Source organism: Stegodyphus dumicola, chromosome 10 (assembly GCF_044657685.1).
Source record: "Stegodyphus dumicola isolate Sdum_Otavi_A_Nest chromosome 10, ASM4465768v1".
Classification (NCBI taxonomy): Eukaryota; Metazoa; Arthropoda; class Arachnida; order Araneae; family Eresidae; genus Stegodyphus; species Stegodyphus dumicola.
This window is the reverse complement of record NC_140777.1, coordinates 21,888,568-21,907,718: the sequence shown is the minus strand read 5'-3', so window position 1 is coordinate 21,907,718 and position 19,151 is coordinate 21,888,568. Positions and strand designations below refer to the sequence as shown.

At 35.3% G+C, this 19,151-nt stretch overlaps 1 protein-coding gene across 21 annotated transcripts in view; it reads left to right on the top strand.

Annotated features, from left to right (window-relative positions):
• The window catches only part of LOC146994913 (uncharacterized), a 691,669-nt gene that overhangs the window by 342,611 nt on the left and 329,907 nt on the right, over nucleotides 1-19,151 (top strand). For 6 of the 21 annotated variants that reach the window (XM_085824742.1, XM_085824743.1, XM_085824740.1 and 3 more), the window contains one exon: nucleotides 2,872-3,285. The exons of 12 other annotated variants lie outside the window; for them this stretch is intronic. In XM_085824742.1, the coding sequence (XP_085680868.1) occupies nucleotides 2,872-3,016 (145 nt within the window). In that variant the 3' untranslated portion in view covers nucleotides 3,017-3,285. Of the gene's footprint in view, nucleotides 1-2,871; nucleotides 3,286-19,151 lie in introns of those variants that run through there. 3 more of the 21 variants (XR_015043327.1, XR_015043338.1, XR_015043329.1) reach the window with 3 other exon arrangements.

Here is a 19,151-nt window from a genome sequence, read left to right as displayed (position 1 = left end):
GTTTTTCCTCTGTTAACCATAATATAGTGCCATAAATTTCTGAATGTGTTTAGTTTTCATCCAAATAAATAGGTTTACAAAAATTTGTCATATTAATAGTTATTGCAGGATTTAGCATTATTATAAATATTTATTATAACAGATTTAGCTGAACTACATGTTTAGTCTCTCTGCAGATGAAGTCAAAAGTAAGTGGTTAGATATTTTTCTGTATTCCCCATTACGTAATTTTATCTGGTAAATTACCATTACTTATATACTAAAGGTGAAAGAATAAGCTTTCCTTGAAAATACAAAAATTTTTAGACATTTAAAAAAAATTGGTATACTTAAAAAAAATCTCAAGCTGCCACATATGCGAAACTGAAAATGTTATATATAAAATATTTCAGAAATATAAATATTTTCACTGTTTGTTAACTATAATTCACTGAATTTGTTATATATAATCACAGATTAAGGTAGCAGTGCTTTTTCTCACTGCGATTTCTCATGTATTTTGATTCATAAATACATAAATATGTTGTATAAATATTTTCAACATTTCTGATTTTTCGATAGTAACCATAGGAGAAGGATTTGAGACTATCTGTGTAAAGTAATTAGGTTTTAGATCATCACTACACCTTCATATACTTTCACTGGAAGTTTTCTCTGTATATATACTGGGATGTGACACTAAGCAGTTGACAGTATGTATTTAAGAGGTCAAAGGTATATTGTAATTAGTATTTAAAATCCTGATAACATCCCATACACTGTCGGTGGAACCTAGATAGGATGTCCAAAGGATATACTGGGATGTGACATTAAGCACTCGGGAAGATGAGTTTAGGAGGAAATTGGGATATTGTGGGATGTCCTGAGGATGTAGTAAGTAGGACTTTAAATCCTACCAACATCCCATACGCTGTTGATGGGACATAGATAGGATGATTTTTGGATAAAATGGGTTGTGTTTAGGAGGTGAGTGGGATGTCCTGAGGATGTAATAAGTAAGAGTTCATATCCTAATAACATGCCGTACGCTGTCGATGGGACTTAGTTAGGATGTCCTGAGGATATACTGGGATGTGACACTAAGAACTCTGGAGGAGGTGTTTAGGAGGTTCGAGAGATATTCCGCGATGTCCTGAGGATGTGCGCATACCCCGCGAGCAACATCTTCGGGATATCCCAGGCATGTTTTTGTGCTATGTGGGTTATTTGTTTTTTCATCAAACTTGTTTTCTGATTCCAGTTACATAGCTTTTAAGGCCAGAAATTCGTCAACAAGTTAAAGTAAATTTGAATGATAGACGTTAGATGCAGTTTTCACAAATAGTTTAGCTTTCTAACAAGGTTTACTCATCTCAAGCGAACATAGTTTGCAGATTAGGTTACCGTGCTGTTTGAGCTGTGACAGATTAACAAATAGAATATGGTCTTTGTGCTGAAAATACAGCAAAGTCTAATAGATCGATACCATGAACTATTAGACCAAAACTCTGTTAAAAATTAATGTTTCATTCTGCTCAAAAACACTAATCTTAAAAGCTATTGGTCTGAACCTAGAGGCCATCCAAGTAATCTTAGAGAGCCAGCAAATGCATTTTTCTTCAGTTATTTAGCATTATTATGATACTATTTATCATGTCAAGGATTTGTAAGAACAAAATCGTGAAAATCCTGAGGATTTTCATGATTTTGAATTCAAATTTATATTATTTCGATTCTCACCAAAACCGGAACTGAAAATTGTGATATTAAACAAATTCAGAAATTTGAAGTTATTCATTTGATTATTTATGACTTGGCATTAAAATCGTTATAGACTATTTGGTTTTCATAATTATTTTTTACTTTCACTGCTGCTTGTATACTCATGTTTAAAGAATCAGGGAACTTCCCGAATTAATACAATATACACATTGACTACAGACACCTTGATATATAAAAAACTAAATTTAAGGAAAAAATATCTAGTAACAAAGTGCAGATCAGTGTTTTCACACACGCGTTTTGATACCCAATTGAGACACTTAAACTATACCTGGCTAGTAGAGAAAAATAATATAAAACTGTTAAAATTAAGACTTGGATGTTGAATAAATCTCACAAATACTTCGTTTCTGTTTTTGAACAAATGCATGGTATTCTCGTTCATTACTGTCGAGGAATATTATCATTTGTCTCCGACAGCTCTTAAAAAAATCTGTCATAACACTTTACTAAAACAAATGCATGCAACTTATACGGATTCGAGTATTAAATATTTAGGAAAATTAGTTCTTCAAATTTCACATTTCTTTATGCAATACATGTGACATGGAAACAGGTTTCGATACGATATTGCTATGGATTTTTAAAAGTTTATTTCAAATTTGAAATTATTATGAGAAAAGTTATTACCAATTTCTTACTCAGTGGTTTTTTCGTACATTCTTGAGGTACATACATTATTAAAATTGCGAACTACAACACAATATTTAAGAAGAACTAACACGGCATTTTATGACGCCGCTAAGGAGTGCCAACATATGGACATTTTCAACCTATTTCACTATGAAATTTTACACGAGGACAGGCACCTCCGTCCATATGCCGCTTTTCTACTCAGTGGAAACCAGGATTTTCCAACATAATTTGTGTTTTTAAGTATGTAGTACTCTGAAAAACTTATTTGACTTGTAAATAATGATGTTTAGAAATCTTAGCCGGATGATCATGTGACACACACAGCCATGCCCACAAGATATTACTTATATTTTTCCTGTATATACTATTTTACTTTTTGGAATCGTATTTTATTTTCTGCATTTATGACTGCAACACACACCTTTTATGAACTGATTTAGTACTATTTTATGTATAACTATTGTAAAACTTCAGATTTACAGCGCTACGATGCCTGGATACCTCATCGCCAACCAGATGTCTTATCGCTCATCACGTGACATTGGTCTCACCCCCTGCATCTGCTATCCTGTCTCCACGAGAACTACGTTCGGCATTTCCTTACCTGCAGCGCTCCTAGAAGCACCAAAGTTCGATAGCCGGAACACAACCTGCGATTTCGCAGGTTAATCGCGGCAAATAAGCGAGTTGGAGTTGGAGACTGCAACACATAACAATAAATAAACATTTTGTTTTAAATGAAACTGCTTTGTCTTTTTAAGGCAGAGCGGTGGCTTATGAATAAATTCTATTTTTGTATTAATTTGTATGCTAGGTTCTGTCCCTAAATTATTTCTACAGTTTTATGCCCATCACAAAAGATAATAAAAATGTAAAGCTTATGTTTGATTTGCAGCGTGTTGAAGATTTTAATATTTTTTGATTAAAAATTTGATTTATGCCTTCAAAAGCTGAATTATGTTTAGTTGAGGACCGCTTTTTATGTAGCCCTTTAAGACGGTCAGAGCATACGCTTGGTTTCAAGATTTCTTTCACGTGCGCGTTCGAAGTTTCATGCCGCATTTCGCTATATAGCTCCCCACCGTTCCCTGGGTATTTATGCCTGTTGCGATCCTTGCTGTTTTGTATTTTTTGAGTGATCGTTTTGCTGTGTTTAATTGCTGCGATATTTTTGGATTACTATGAATATTATTTCGGCCATAGATATTGAATTTTCCCGCTGGGACATTTTTCGAATTTTACGAGCTAAAATGGCACCAGACCTAGTTCGTAAGCCGATACCTCGTGCTCTTCGTATAAAGATACTATGTCCCTGGATGTGTAATCTTCTACTAATTTTTTTCGTGTGACACTTCAGACATTTTGGCTATTTCCGAATAATAAGATGTTCGACCATAATTATTTGGATAAATTATTATCTCTGGATGTTTCAAAATGTGATACTTCGCGCTGTGCACGTGTTGACTTGCTCATCGAAAATTTGAAACGTATCGGTATTGAAGCATACGCTTTCGCTCTTAAGGATAATATCGGTTCTCTGTTGCATTACTATAATTTACCTCAATCCAATGACCTTCAGGCGTGTGAGCAACAATTTCGTTGTGATAATAATTTCAAGAAAATTAACAAATGTGAAGACTGTTCTACTTCGATAATGGGTAAATTCGATTTCTTTTGCCAAGCAGAGAACGCGTATCATCAACGGGCAGTATCAAAGGAGTTCCTTGCAGTATGACCCTCGACATAACAGCCAATTTCACCATCACAGGGAAAAATTTAACTCAAAAATTTAGAGATAACCTCATTTAGACGCCATCCTGTGTTACACTTCAGATTCTGTATGGTGACAAAATATCATCTCTGAAAGATGCTAACTTTTTGCAAGGCTCCTCCCTAACTGCGCAGTGACATATTTATTCGCGATTACCAAACCAATTTTAGTTCGAATATCAGATATACAATTTACGAAATACTCGAATATAACTGACAAATGCCCTTCAGAATCACTTTCATTCAAAAATGTTTTCTTATATTACCGAAATTAATTTTATGCTTAGCTTTATGAGAAAACATTTACTATTTGTTTGAAACAATTGACACTTTAAATGATTAATCGTATTCTTGCAATGTTTACAAATCCTGTTTTTACATACTGGATATGTAACATACAATAATTTATTTTTGTTAACCCATTAACCGCTGGTGTTGCGTTCACGCAACGGTCAAAATAAATGCGTATATAAATATAACTACCTAAAATATTTTATACCAGCAGATGATTTTGTGTAGGGAATATTATGAAGATTATATCTGTAAAAAATATTTGCCTTCAACAATTCATTTTGTTTATAATAATTAATCTCATACTTTAAGCAAAATTATCGACCGTGTATTTTTGCTGAAAATATTTAAAGAAAGAATCGCCGTCTTTATGAGTGATCTATTTTTAGTCAAGGTCACCGTTTATCAGAACATTACATCACTCAGATGTTTAAATTTGATTTGGAAAGGAAAGGAAAATAAGTGTTGCGCTGACGTCAGCAGGAAAAGGGTAGTCGATCTTCTTTTTCACTCATTCCTTTCGATGTTCTGGTTCATGTTCTGGTTGTTTAAAAATGCCTAGAACGAGGTATCTTACATTAGAAGAAGCCCTACCCTTCAAAGATTTTTTGATGAAGAAATAGATGATGATAATGTTAATAATGACCAGAATGAAACTGATATTGTTGTTGTTCCCCCAGAAATTGCAGAATCTGGTGGCGAACAAGAAAGGAATGGCAAGACCTAGTATATTCAGCATTCAAAAACCATTGTATGGAGATGGTAGACATTTTATCGTAAAGTCCGTTGATAACAAAAGACTTTGTTGTAAAGAGTACCATAGCCAGACTATTTATAGATGCGAAGTATGTAATGTAGCTTTACATCATGATTGTAATCAAGCTTGTCATGCTTGAATCTTTCCATTGAAATAATCTGTATTTGTAAAAGAAATACAATGTATATTTTAATATTAAATTAATTAAAAGTAAAGTGATTTGGTAGATTTATAAAACGTTATACATCAAAAATGTAATCCTGCGCTCCACTCAAAAGAAACATCACACGAGTACAATCCTACTCACTAAACATCCGTAGTCTTATTCCGCTGACGTTGCGCGAACGCAACACTCGCGTTTTCCACAGGTGAGAGCATTTTTTTTTTTTTTTTTTATTTTCAATGTAAATTTATATTATAAATGCTTAATTTGATATTTGTTATTATTTTCATGAGAAAAGAAACATTCCTTGTAGTTTTGGCGATTAATGGGTTAATAAAGGTATTTTACCGTTTTAAATATGAAAGTCTTAAGATTCTCCTCCCCCGACCATAGCCTACTCACTTCCTCTGAGATTACACTTATTTTAGTATCATCTTTTCCTCTTTTTATCATTTTACGTCTCTATAATAGTTTTTATTTTTTAGTATTCCTTTCGCATTTGGTTATTAATGAGCAGAAACGGACGTTTGTCCCTGATGGGACATTAGACTCGAAACAGCATTTTTGTCGAAGCACTTATATCCGTTGTATTACTTTTCATGTTGATCACACACGATATTATCGCGCTGTACTATATTTAAAGAAATTATATGAAACATCCCTGGGTTAGGTGCTCATTTTCAGCCCGTTAGATCCTCGTGAATGGAAAAAATAAAAACTGGAGCTATATTCCAGGAAAACACTTTTCACAATAAAATGTTCAAATTGCTAACTTTTGCCTCTTAGTTCTTTTATTTAAAGAAACAAGTCTGGATTGCCATACTGCTGTGAAAATTATTACTATAAAATAATTTTGAAATTTTCCTATATATTCGCACACTATACATTAAATGCAGCATTGTTGGCACTGAAGTTTCCAATCTACGTTCGGAATTACGTTGCTGCAACGCATAGAAGTAATAAACATGCAGAAAAATTTTCCAGCTGTGACAGAAAACATTAGAAAACCACCGCTTCATCTCTAAGAGACAATGCAGTTCCATTCCAAAAATGAGAAATAGAACATTTCTTGATGCGAAATCAAGGAGAGTATATAAAGTTTTATACCGTATAAAAAATACTCGAAAACTGATATGCAAAAAACGAGCAATATTTTTTAATTGAAAGTACAGGATTCGTTTTGTTAATATTAAAATACAACCATTGCCATAAAAATTTGTGTAAAGAGAGAGTTGTCAGAATTAAACGAAATTTTACATATATAATTATTACTTTGATATAAGTAAGTGATTAGAAAATCAAAGAAAAGAGGATAATTTATTGCAGAAAAAAGTACACATGAACGGAAGTTTTAGTACTCTGTTAAACCACCTGTAGCGCGAATGCACGATGCAATACGAGCGAGCATTGTGGCATACAAGTTCCGTACGGTGTCCTGAGACATATCGTTACACAGTTGCTGTAAATGCGCCTCTGCTTCGGCTAATCTCGTCGGCTGTCCAACTCGCCATCCCAAATGATCCCAGATGGACCCGCTTGGTGACGAATCTGGGGATCGAGCAGGCCAGATAAGGATGGTAATGTGCCGAAGGCAGTCTTGTGAGATCCGTGCTGTGTGTGGCCGAGCATTGTCTTGTTGAAAACAGGCTTTTGGGTGCCCTGCCATGAGTGGCAACACATGTGGCTGAAGGATGTCATGGACGTACCGCTGGCCTGCCATTGTGCCATGGATCAATATTAGGCGTGACCGTGTATCGTAAGCAATGGCACCCCTTACCGTCACACCAACTGTGGGAACGGTCTGTCGCTGTAAAGCGGATCCAGGATTGAGGCGTTCACCACGAGTGCTCCACACACGAAAGGGATTGTCATCACTGGTCAAATTGAATCTAGATTCGTCGCTGAAGGTGACCTGGTTCCATTCCGTTAAAGTACAATCTTGTTGTGCGCGAAATCACTCGAAACGGAGGCGTCGTCGGGTGGGTGTAGTTGGCAGCACACGTAATGGGTGCTACTATACTGGATGTCCCTCAAACCAGGCGCTTTGCGATGGTTCGGGAAGACACAGGATTCCGTATTGAAGCAGCTGCCTGTGTCCGGATAGCGGCCAATGAGGCAGTTGGCTCTACGCGTGCATGTTGTATGATGTGACGGTCGTCTCGACGACTGGTCTGACCAGGTCGTCGCCCTGTAAATGACGTCACGCAGGCCCACAATAAAAATTAATGGAGAGCGGATTAAGATAGTGTCGAAACTCAGATACCTTGGCGTCATTTTTGACGAAAAAATGAATTGGATCCCCCACGTGCAAAGCCTTAAACTAAGGACAACTGCAATAGCTCGACAAATGAAGATGTTCTATGGATATAAATGGGGAATGAACCCCCACATACAAAAGGTGCTGTGTTCCACAGTGGTAGAAAGAATAGTCACGTATGCTGCGGCAGTATGGGCCTATCCAATGCAAGGGAGAAAGGTTAAACACACCTTAATGCCATTCAAAGACCCTTTGCATTGGGTATTACCCGGGCCTATCGCACCACTTCAAGCGAAGAAATTAATGTGCTGGCAGGCTTACTGCCCCTGCACATCCGTGCTGAGGAGGAGGCAGCACGACAGCAAGTCTTACAACTAAAAAAATGGTCACATTTGATGAAGAAATTTACTCCCCTGAGGAGTATGAGGAAAGCTGCAACCCGTTGGATGTACACCCAGCGGCTAAAGGAAGAGGGGTATACGTCTCGGTGAAGCCTAAGGATAATAACCAGCCACTTGGCCTGACAGCTTACACGGACGGGTCAAAGTTGGACTAGAAAGTGGGCTGTGCCTACGCCGCCATGAGGCAGGGTTCATCATAGAAAAATGGAAGGGCCGGCTCAGACAAAACAACAGCGTTTTCCAAAGTGAAACCTTGGCCATATTGCAAGCAATCCACTATGTACATTCCATAAGATGCAGGCAGGCCACAATAAAAACTGACAGCTTGTCAACATTACATGCGATATGGAACCCCGACCATCCCTCTGAAATTATTCAAGAGATACAGAAGGCCCTTAGAAATAATCCAAATTTTAAGATCACATTAGAATGGATAAAAGCACACGAGGGCCATGAAGGGAATGAAATGGCAGATCAGCTTGCAAAGGAGGCCACCACAGAAACAGCAATAGCAGAGACAGTTATACCATGGCCGCGTTCTTACTTTAAGCGTACGCTGAGATTGAAAGCCATGGGGAAGTGGCAATGTGAATGGGACGAGAGCAACACAGAGAGGAGGACCCATTACTTCTGTGGTTATGTGGACACAGACAGAAATATAGCAAACACGCAGCTCGCAAGGTTTATCTCAGGGCATGGTCCCTTTCCTGACATTTTCTACAAATGTGGTTTCTGCAATACAAGTCAGTGCGCATGTGGAGAACCGGGCTCGCCAGAGCATTACTTGGAGACATGCCCGCTGCCGCTGACTGAGGGTCTCCACATTAGACTACCAGATAATAACAGACAACCGTTCTGTAAATATCTGATTAAGCAACGGCACCTAATTAAAAAGATTGTGCAGCTAATGGACAAATTAGCGGAACTTAATCTGGATTTGTGCCAAATTGAGCTCCGTCACATAAACCGTATGTTATCCTCAAAATAAAATACCCTATGCAACTATAAGATTTAATTTCAGCAGTAAAAATTATAGACCCAGAATCAATGAGAGTATTAAGAATGTAAATATGTAAATAAATATAATAAGCTCGCGAGTAATACTATATAAATTTGCATGAGTCATACCTTCAACAAGCAATACAAACAGAAATGTAGAGTGGTGCAAGCAAGCAATGTACAGTGCATCCCCCTCAAAGTACAACGTAAATATGCTCAGTGCAAATGTGTTTATTAAGCAAGCGTGTTAATCAAGTGTGTTTTCAAGTGTACTCCAATTTACTGGCACACAGCATTATCACATATGTACCCGAAAATGTGCACTGTATACTCGAAAATGTGCATATAGGCCATCCTTAATATAAGAAATCTTATGCAATCATAAGGCCCAATGGTATCAGTAAAGATTATACATCTAGTATTTAAGAGAATACTCAAGAATGTAACTATGTAAATAGATTTCATAAGCATCGCTTGTAATATGTAATATGCTCCGCGTAAGTAAATATGTAAATATGATTGATGCAAAAGTATTAATCGAGTGCGTCGCAAATTGATTTCAGCATAAATAGTGCAAATATGTAATTAAGCCTCCTCAGTCTAGCAAGCAACATTACAAGTGTTGCCTCAATGTGGAAAGAGAGTTATGTAATGGTGTAAATATGTAAATAAGTTTCTATTGATAGCAAGCACTATTACAGGTGCAAAAACAAACGTTCACAACAGGATATGAATATAAAACTGCAGCAAATAAGGGATGTGAATATAAACTGCAGCGAATAAGTTTAGCAGGAACCCGAGGATGGACGACACTATGAATGTCTCAAAGCTTATAACACATGAACTACTACCAATGAACCGAACTAATAAACAGAAATCCAATGACTGTACTATATGTATCAGTAATTACAGACAATCATATGTAATAATCGAATAACAATGTAACAAACAGAATTATAATGTACTAGAAAGCAATATAATGTGCCAGAAAGAAAAATCTGTATGTAAAACCAGAAAATGCATGTAATCATATGAGTAGCCATTGTAATGCCATCTGTATATTATTTCTATGATTAAATAAATAATGTGCCCGGGCGGTAGGATGGAGTGAGCTCCCGGGGGCAGTTTTAGACAGTAGGACCGCCACCGGGGTGAATTAGGCGTTGGGTTTGGGCGCCAGGTGTGGGGCCCTTGTGTGGCTTCACGGCTGTTTTAGATAAAGGTGGACGTGGTGCTACACCAATTAACCTATGGTGGAGGGGTGGTGCCCACGTCCTCCGTCGCATGTCGCATGTCCACTGGGTCGAACACCTCCTCAAAGAAAACTCAGAACGGCCAACCTGACGAGCTGCTCGCCGAGCTAACCACCCAGCTTCCATCATCCGGATGATTCTCCACCTCTCGAACTGTGACAGCTGCTGATATTGGCTTCGATGGCAGCGTAACGGCATGTCAACCTCAGCGTTTCCTGAGTAAAATATTAAGTACACTCAAACAATTCCTAGTTCCGCTGATATGCTAGAATTATCATGCGAACCTGCGTAACGTGATCCGTCTCTCTGAAGTAGTGCCGTTCGAAGCCTGGGTGTGGCATTTCTTGACTAACTGCTGTCGTGTTTGAAGGAGCGCTGAGGGTGAGGTAAGGAGTGTGACCATTGCCACGTGGGTGGGGAAATTTCAACTCATTGGTCTGGAGGAGTTTTGATTTGCTGTCCTGTGTCTCGTGAGTTGATAATGTCTGCTGATTTGTTGTGAGGATATTATACAGCATTTTTTACAAACAGTAATACAATATGAAACTTAAGATGGATAAGATAAATTTATTTACACTATATACAGGTCACGATAGCATTTCAATATTCGCAAATTAGTTAGGAAAATTTGTATCAATCATATGAGCTACAAAGGGTCTTAGTGTTCGATTTTCGTCTAACAGTTCATAATGGAAGGTAGCGAAATAGCTCAGAGTATCGCACTCAAGGGCTTTCGTAAAAAAACCTTCATTTCTTCGATTGAGATATTTTTACGTCCAATTTGAGGTCTTTATGCAGCTGGTCGTTACGCACGTAATAGTGTGCATTAATTACCAGACGGAGAAATTTAGATTGTAAAATTTTCAGTTTACAGATGCTCTTATCCGTAACCACAGCGCAAGCAGATGAGGCGTAAATTAGGATAGGCCTAAAGGTTAAAGTATAAATAAGTTTTTCTTCTTCAGGTCCACTCTGGAATTTTTCTCTATCATTGAGAAGACACTCAAACAATCTCTGCTTACCTGTTTTATACCCCAAGAAGAACCAAGTTCAACGCCATCAAGTGGCATTACGCAATTGGCTATTTCTAACGCTGCATTTCTAAGCATTTCCATATTTACCCGACATGTATCTTCATGCCAAATCTCCTTACGATCTCACAGTTACTTCTTGGTGTGCAAATTTTTATGGCAATGAGTGTATATTGCGTTGGCATGTGGATGCCTGTTTCCAGAATTCCCTTTGTTGCTGTTTCCAGCTATGTGTTCTGTATGAATCTACAGATGTTGATGAACGCTTTACTCAGATTACCATATTGGGTTTGATTACCATATTGCGCACCAGTACATTAATTATAAAAATTTGCAATCACAGAAATAAAAGCAATAGATTTGTAAAGATATATATTAAGGCAAATTCCTTTCTATTATTAAATTGCATTAAATATGAAAATTATTTGAAAATAATTGTAGTATCAGTACATACGGATTTAAACTGCTCTGAAATTTTGTTTACACTGTTATATACAATTTTAGAAGCTATTTCTATACGCTCAGCATGTGAGGGTCCCACTAGCAATAGAGAATTAAAGTCGCTGGGCACTAGTTCCAATCCACGCGAACGAAAGGGCCAGCTGCAAGGGCGTTTTCTTGATTTTGACTTTCTGCATGCCTTCGTGATGTAACAATAGCATACTCGGAGCGTATTCGAGAGATCCTGGTTCGAGTCCCGGCTGCGGTATTGCTCAATTTTTATGTTTTCACTACGTGATCAGTGCTGGTGTTGTGTTGTACCCCGACAACATCTGACGCATACGGCGAATTCCATAGGTGTCTGAGCCTCCATCCTATAGCTCCCATGTTGCTTTCAAGTATTTCCACTGGTTCTTGCATCTGAAGACTTTCCTGTCCGGGCATCACTTTACCACAAGAGAAATGTTGCAGGCAACTATGACAGGCTGCCTTCCTTCCCAGGCGGCAGACTTCTATGAGACTGGACTGCATATACTTAACCGACGATATAACAATTGATACAGTTCCGATGCTTGTTATGCTGAGAAGCAGCTGAAATATAGCTGTATCTTTTGCAGTAGGTCTTTAAAAGTTATAGTGCTTTGTTTTTTTTATGGTGTGCGGGAAATTGATTTTTCAGATGACCCTAGTATTGTTTAAATAATCATCATCTAAATCAGTATCTAACCCATTGAAATGATCATCTAAATATAAATCTTCAAAATCCAATCAAATTCATCCGCTAAATTTAAATCAGCATCTAAGTCAGCTAAATAATCATAACTATCCAAAAGATATCATCATTTCAAACCATCATATATATATCATTTCATCATCATTGAAAACATCGCCAAATTAAGATAAATCATCATCGTTCAAATTAAATAAAAAAATCAGTATAATCTAAAGCTTCATCATCAAGAACACCATTCTCATTTGATCAGTATCTTCATCATCTAAACCATGTAAATGATCATCTAAATTTTTATCTAAATCACCAGAATATAGATTATAAAATTATCACCAGATAAATCAAAATTATCATCTAAATCATTTAAATTATCCCCATCATCCAAAACATATCATCAGGTTAAACCGTCGGTTTAACATCAGTTTAACATCGTCACTAACCTCATCGTCGAGATAGATAAATTATAATCCTCCAGTTCACCTAAATAGAAAGCAATGTAACCCAAATCATCTTCTTCTTCATCGTCATTTAACCATCGTCTCCACTGCCGAAACCCTCTAAACTATTCTATAGATCACTATCATATCAGCTATAAAATCCTCATCAGTCAAATCTATATCATCATCAAAATCATCTAAATATTCCTCACCACACAAAACACATCATCATCATTTTAAACCATCGGATCACTATCACCATCGTCAGAATAAAATAAACCACAATCACACAAATCACATCATCATTCCCATACTAATCATACGAAACTATATATCATATACACCATCATCAATGAAGTCGTCAAATAAAAAAAAATCACCTAAATACAAAGTACTATCACCTAAACATTTATTACCATCATGCTCAATTAATCATATTCTTCATCACTATAACATATAATCACGATAACTTAAATAAAAAATCATCAGCAGTTAGTATAAATCCTAATCCTTAAAATTCCAGCTATATTATTTAAATCATCATCATTTAAATCAAGATTTTTTTGGTGTTTCGCTAGTATAACATCAAAACGAGCCACTTTCATTTAGATACATACATGTACAGGTAAAAGTGTTGGAGCTTCATTAAAGATTGCACATCTATAGCTCCCAATCACTAACCGAATAGAGCACGGACGGAAGCCCAGAAGAAGAATAAACCTGCTGATAGTTCTTTAAAGAGAGATTTAGAAGTTAGTTTTTAAGTGAGGAGGACAAAAAGGGAGAACGGTTAATAGAAGAAATGAAAAAAACTAGAAAAAGGGTCATTAGAAGGTAGTAGTAATATTGTAGTGGGTAAATCAATTATTAGCCCATCGGATGAGACCAGAACTCGAAACTTTGTGCTGTTGGGAAAGGAGGGAAATCTAATAAAACAGGTTTTACATCAAGCTTGTATAGAACACTAGCAGCTTCGTCTGGCTATAAATGTACCGGAAAAATGGCTGAAAGAAACACCAAACGGTAAATTTAAAAACAGCGTAGAATTTTACTCTGCAGAACAACTTCATAAAAAAAGTTATTACGTGTAACAAAACTACAATGAAATAAGCAATATCCCTTAATACAAATATTAATTATCCTAATAAATAAATTAACCAACTTCTCTTTGCAAAATCTTAAGAACTCAAATGGTATAAAGGAGGTTAAGAACTTTGTTTCCTAAAAAAATCACTCAGAACTTTTCAAAATCTTAAAAACAGTGAAATGAGCAATAAATAACACAAAATAATACAAGAAACAAAAAATTTCTTGAAAACAAAGTATAATTAATGATATTTTATCTTATATTTTCAAGAGAAAAAAATTACAATGAAATAAGCTATATCTCTTAATGCAAATAATTATTAACCTAATAAAAAATTAACGAACTTTCCGTTTAAGAAAAAAAAAATATGCAAAACTTTTCAGTATCTTACAAAAAGTGAAATAAGCAAAAAATAACATGAAAACAACTCAAAAAACATAAAATTCCGCGCAGAATTTTACTCTACAGAACAACTTTATCAAAAAAAATTAATAAAAATGTATTATATATATATATATGTGAAGAATTTCAATCATTTATGCTGTGTTTTTTTTAGCAGCACAAAAACGAGCAAGATTAAATAGTGTACTCAACAGCCAAGTAAGAACATATTTTAAGAAATTATTATTTTTTTTTGAAGAATCATAAATGTAGTCTTAGCTTAAATTATCAGATGATAAGTTTAAAAAACAGGATCCATTTATTATTATTCAGGCGAAATAGCAGTTACAAAAATCAGATATGCGGAGTAAATAAAAAAGAATTATTAATAACTTTTTGTATGAAGTTTACTGCATCGTAACATTTAACAAAAAGCCCCGATATTCCTTTTGCGAGTCTTTTTATAGCCTCTGGAAAGGCGGAGCTTCCAAAAATGACGTCAGCCAATCCAGTTCGCTTTAAATATTTCGAGAACATTCTATAACTGTACGTGTAGAAAAGGCGGGAAAAACAACTTGACTACGGGGCTGTGGATTTAATTCCGCGTACTTTCAAATAAGAGCACGTCGCCATTAAAAATGAAAAGACATACAGATAGAATTTCAAGTGTATTCTTGATTATGGAATATTATTATTACATATATATAAATGACAATGAAATATGCCAATCTCTTAAAAACAGTGACATAAGAAATACGATGAAAACTTGTTGCCAAACCCATATTTCTAAAACAATGGTGTATTGGTGTGTATTTTAATTATGGAAAAGCACACTAGAGCTATCTGCCTAAGAGGAGGGATGCCTTCGTGGAGGACTTTCTAAGGGAAACTTGGTCGTATACACGTGGGGAAAACCACGAAAACACCCATGCAGCCAGCCCGTTCGCGGGATTCGAACCTCAGACCGAACTACCAGTGTTCAGCGACTTTACCGCTCGGCCGCTGGTGCGCCCTAAAAGAATGAAACTATTCAAAATGATGCGATTTCATCAAAAATCTATCAACAACAATAAGACAGGAAAATTGTTTCCAAAATCACATTTTTAAAGATGTGAGATGTGCGAAGTGTACTCGGAAACTTCATTTAAAAATTTTTTTAAAAGTACAAAATATTATCAGTTTTCCAAAATTACTTTTGTAAAAGCAGTCGCAAGGATGAAAGTTTAACGTGTCCAAAAATCAAAGAAAAATAAACTGTACATTTTTAAAAATAAACATTTTTAGAAAATATCCCTTTGAAAATGTGTTAAGCTCCATTTGTTAAATAAAATCGTATTTAATCGATTTATTGAAACAAGAAATATATTTTAAAATCGTAAAATATCTAAGTGCTTACGTTTCATGACGATTTGAAAATGGAGTGTGTAGAGTAAAATCTCGCTTTCCTATAGGCCATTATGTCTCAAAACGACGCGATTTCGTCACAAAACATAAAATTAAAAAAAAATTCGAATTAGAATTTCGAAACAATCGCTTCGAGGTGCACTGGCCCTTGTCTAGATACACCTATGTAGCAAATTTTGTAGCCGTGTGTCTATTAGCTTACGCGCAGTGCAAAGGAAAGAAACACACAGAACACACAGACAGACTCTTTCTTTTATTATATGTAGAGATATCATATGGCAAATTTGGAATAATTCTTAAAATAGAAGAAAAATATATGTAGAATAATACATCAAGTATACAATAACACATAATGTGCCATTATAATAAAATTATAATTTTGAATAAAGTGCTAAAATATAGGATAATACATGATGAATCATATAATAAAATTAATAAAATATAAGTATAACATGTAGAAGAGAATAAAATTGTATTTTAGAATTCATGATCTCAAATAGTTTTCAATATTCATTAGGCAGAGTTCATAAGTCAGTAAAGTGTTCATGATTAGAGAGATCATAAAAAGTTCCTCGTTTAAGTTCATATATTTTACATGATTCATACAATATTCATAGCTCATTTTTGTCATGACACAGCAAATCAGTATCATGACTCACCTATTCAGTTCTAGTTTACTCTCACGACTCAATTTTTATATTTCATTCTGTTTATTATGGATTTTGCAAGGCTTTTTTTATTACGATCAGTAGAAATAAGTATTTGTGACAAAGATCGATAATTATCTTAAAATTCTACAAGGGTGAAAATTAAATATTTTGTTATATTTCGTCTGTTGTAGATGGGGTTACTCTGCATGGATTTAATCCAATTGTGTTAAGTTTTGGTGAATTTGTTTCATATTAGAATGAACATGTTGAAATTTGCTGATCGTTCTTTTGAATGATATATCAATATTTCTGGGTGCGCGAACAGGATACGTTTTCTTGAGAGGAGATGAGAAAAGATAGTGATCACTGTCTCCTTTCTAGCAGCATATACAGAAGTCAGTGTTTATTAAGTTTCTTTGACGAAAATAAACACGATATGGCCCATGGCCAGTAATATTACATGTTAAAAAGGATTTTGTACTCTTGGTGTCAGTATTGCAATAGGGGTAGAACTAGTAATTTCGTCGACCTGTAGATGCGTTATTCCATTGTTCTTGGCATATTTGGGTAATTTGTTCTTTTATGGAGAATCGAAGATAAGATTTGGGAAATTTCGTATATAGGAAATTGCTTTCTTGATTAGGAACAGCTTCTTTGCAAGTTTGTCGAATGTTTCGTTACCGGCATTTCTGCTATGGCCTCTTATCCATGATATATGAATTTTTAAATTATCTGTTTCTTAGAGAGGTTATTGATGTCATGAGCAATAAAAGACTGATTTTCTGGGTTAGAGATAGCATAGATGGCAGATTGACGGTCAGTATTAATATTTGATTCTATAATTAAATACTTCAATTGAATTGTTTTTAGTTTTAGTTTTTATTGATGTTTTCATTTTTGGGTGTGATACAGCAGGAGATGTCTATTGTAAGGAGCAGGGCGCATTTCGTAATCCTCTGTGATGTATATGGTTTTGTTATAAGTAATATTATGGCGAAGTTGATATATTGTAGAATAAATTGCTTCTTGAATGGATTCCACATGGAGTAGAATAGTTCCAGCTAAGATATTAAGAGCAGTACTGGAGGTAGTTCCAAAGCCTCTGGTAATATTAAGCGTAAATTGTCGTTGTGTTGAGGTAAGAATTTTTTCTTTTCTTGTTGTTATAGGGAATGGCCAGATGGCAGAGCCGTATGTAATAATTTTGGTTATTACTGTACGATATAGTAATTTGGTGATATGGCGATTTAAACCCCAGTTTGTGCCATGCACATGTCGAAGATTTTGACTTATAGAATGTGTACGAATTTTAAGTTCTTTGAGATATTCGATAAAATTTTGTTTTGATGTATTATACTTTCCTAGGTATTTGATTGATTTAGTATGCTTGATTTTTTTTGCCATTTATTTTAAGAGAAAGTTGCTTAGTAAGATTTTGTCCAGGTTTATTATTTGTCATGATTCTAGATTTGGAGGATGAAATATCAAGTTTAATTTTCTTGCATTCTTGCTGGAATATGGCTATTATTTCTTGACAATTTCTTCGAAGGATTAAATGGGACCTTCCACTAATAACAAATGCGACATCATCGGCGAAAGCAGTAATTTTAGCAAAAGGAAGCCAGGCACTTTTTATAATTTTATTAAATGTAATATTCCATAATTCTGCGCTCATACATGCGCCTTGTGAACATCCACGAACTTGTTTTCTTCTGATTAAAGTATTATTATATAAAATGAGACTATGCCGATTATCAAGGAAATTATTGATAATTTGATAGATATTATAAGGACATTCAATATTTCTAAGTGCTTCTTTAATTGAGGGCTGCCATAATGAATCAAAGGCTGATTTAAGATCTAAGTTGATTATTGCGGAGTGTAGGTTATTGATTTTATTAACATTGATTTGGTTTAGGACTGCACTGGTTGCATGAATGGTAGATTTTTGCTGCCTAAATCCATACTGATTTTCATTAATGAATTTATGATGGTGAAAATGGTATTCAAGTCTTCCTATAATACAACGTTCAAGAATTTCTCCAAGAGCTTGAAGAAGGTTAATTGGCCGATAGGAATTAGGAATATCAGGAACTTTTTTCGTTTTGAGGAAGAGTGTGATTTGTCCTGTTTTTAAGCAGTCTTGAAAAATACAAAGTTGAAGACATTTATTCAGATTAGAATTAGCTTACGATTAGTTTTATGTATAATTTGGATGCAGATTCTATCTGGTCCAGGAGCATTTTTGTTATTGAGTTTTTTAATAATTCGATTGAGTTCCATGGATGTAAATGGGATATCATTTTCGTGGAAGTAGATTAAAACGAATTAATCTTTGTTCAGTTGAATCATCATATATGCTTTCGTTTGGTAGAATAACATCTAGGATGTTTTCTAAAGTCATCTTCGTAACATTTTTATCATTATTTCCCGTATTAGTGACTGTAAGTTGCGTTGGGTGGAAGATTTTGTTGGTTTCAATTTCGTACAATGAGCCATACGTATCCTGGTTGTTTGAACAATAGTTGCACCATGCTTAACGTTTTGCAGATATTATTTGCTTTTTATGTGAGGCTTTTCGTTTTTTGTATTTTTGAAGTAGGTTGAGTCGTTCTTCATCAGTTTGCGATGATTTGAGTTTTCTTGATCTTTTGAAGAAGGTACGTTCTTAGGTATCTTGAAACTTTCTGATAAGTTCCTTG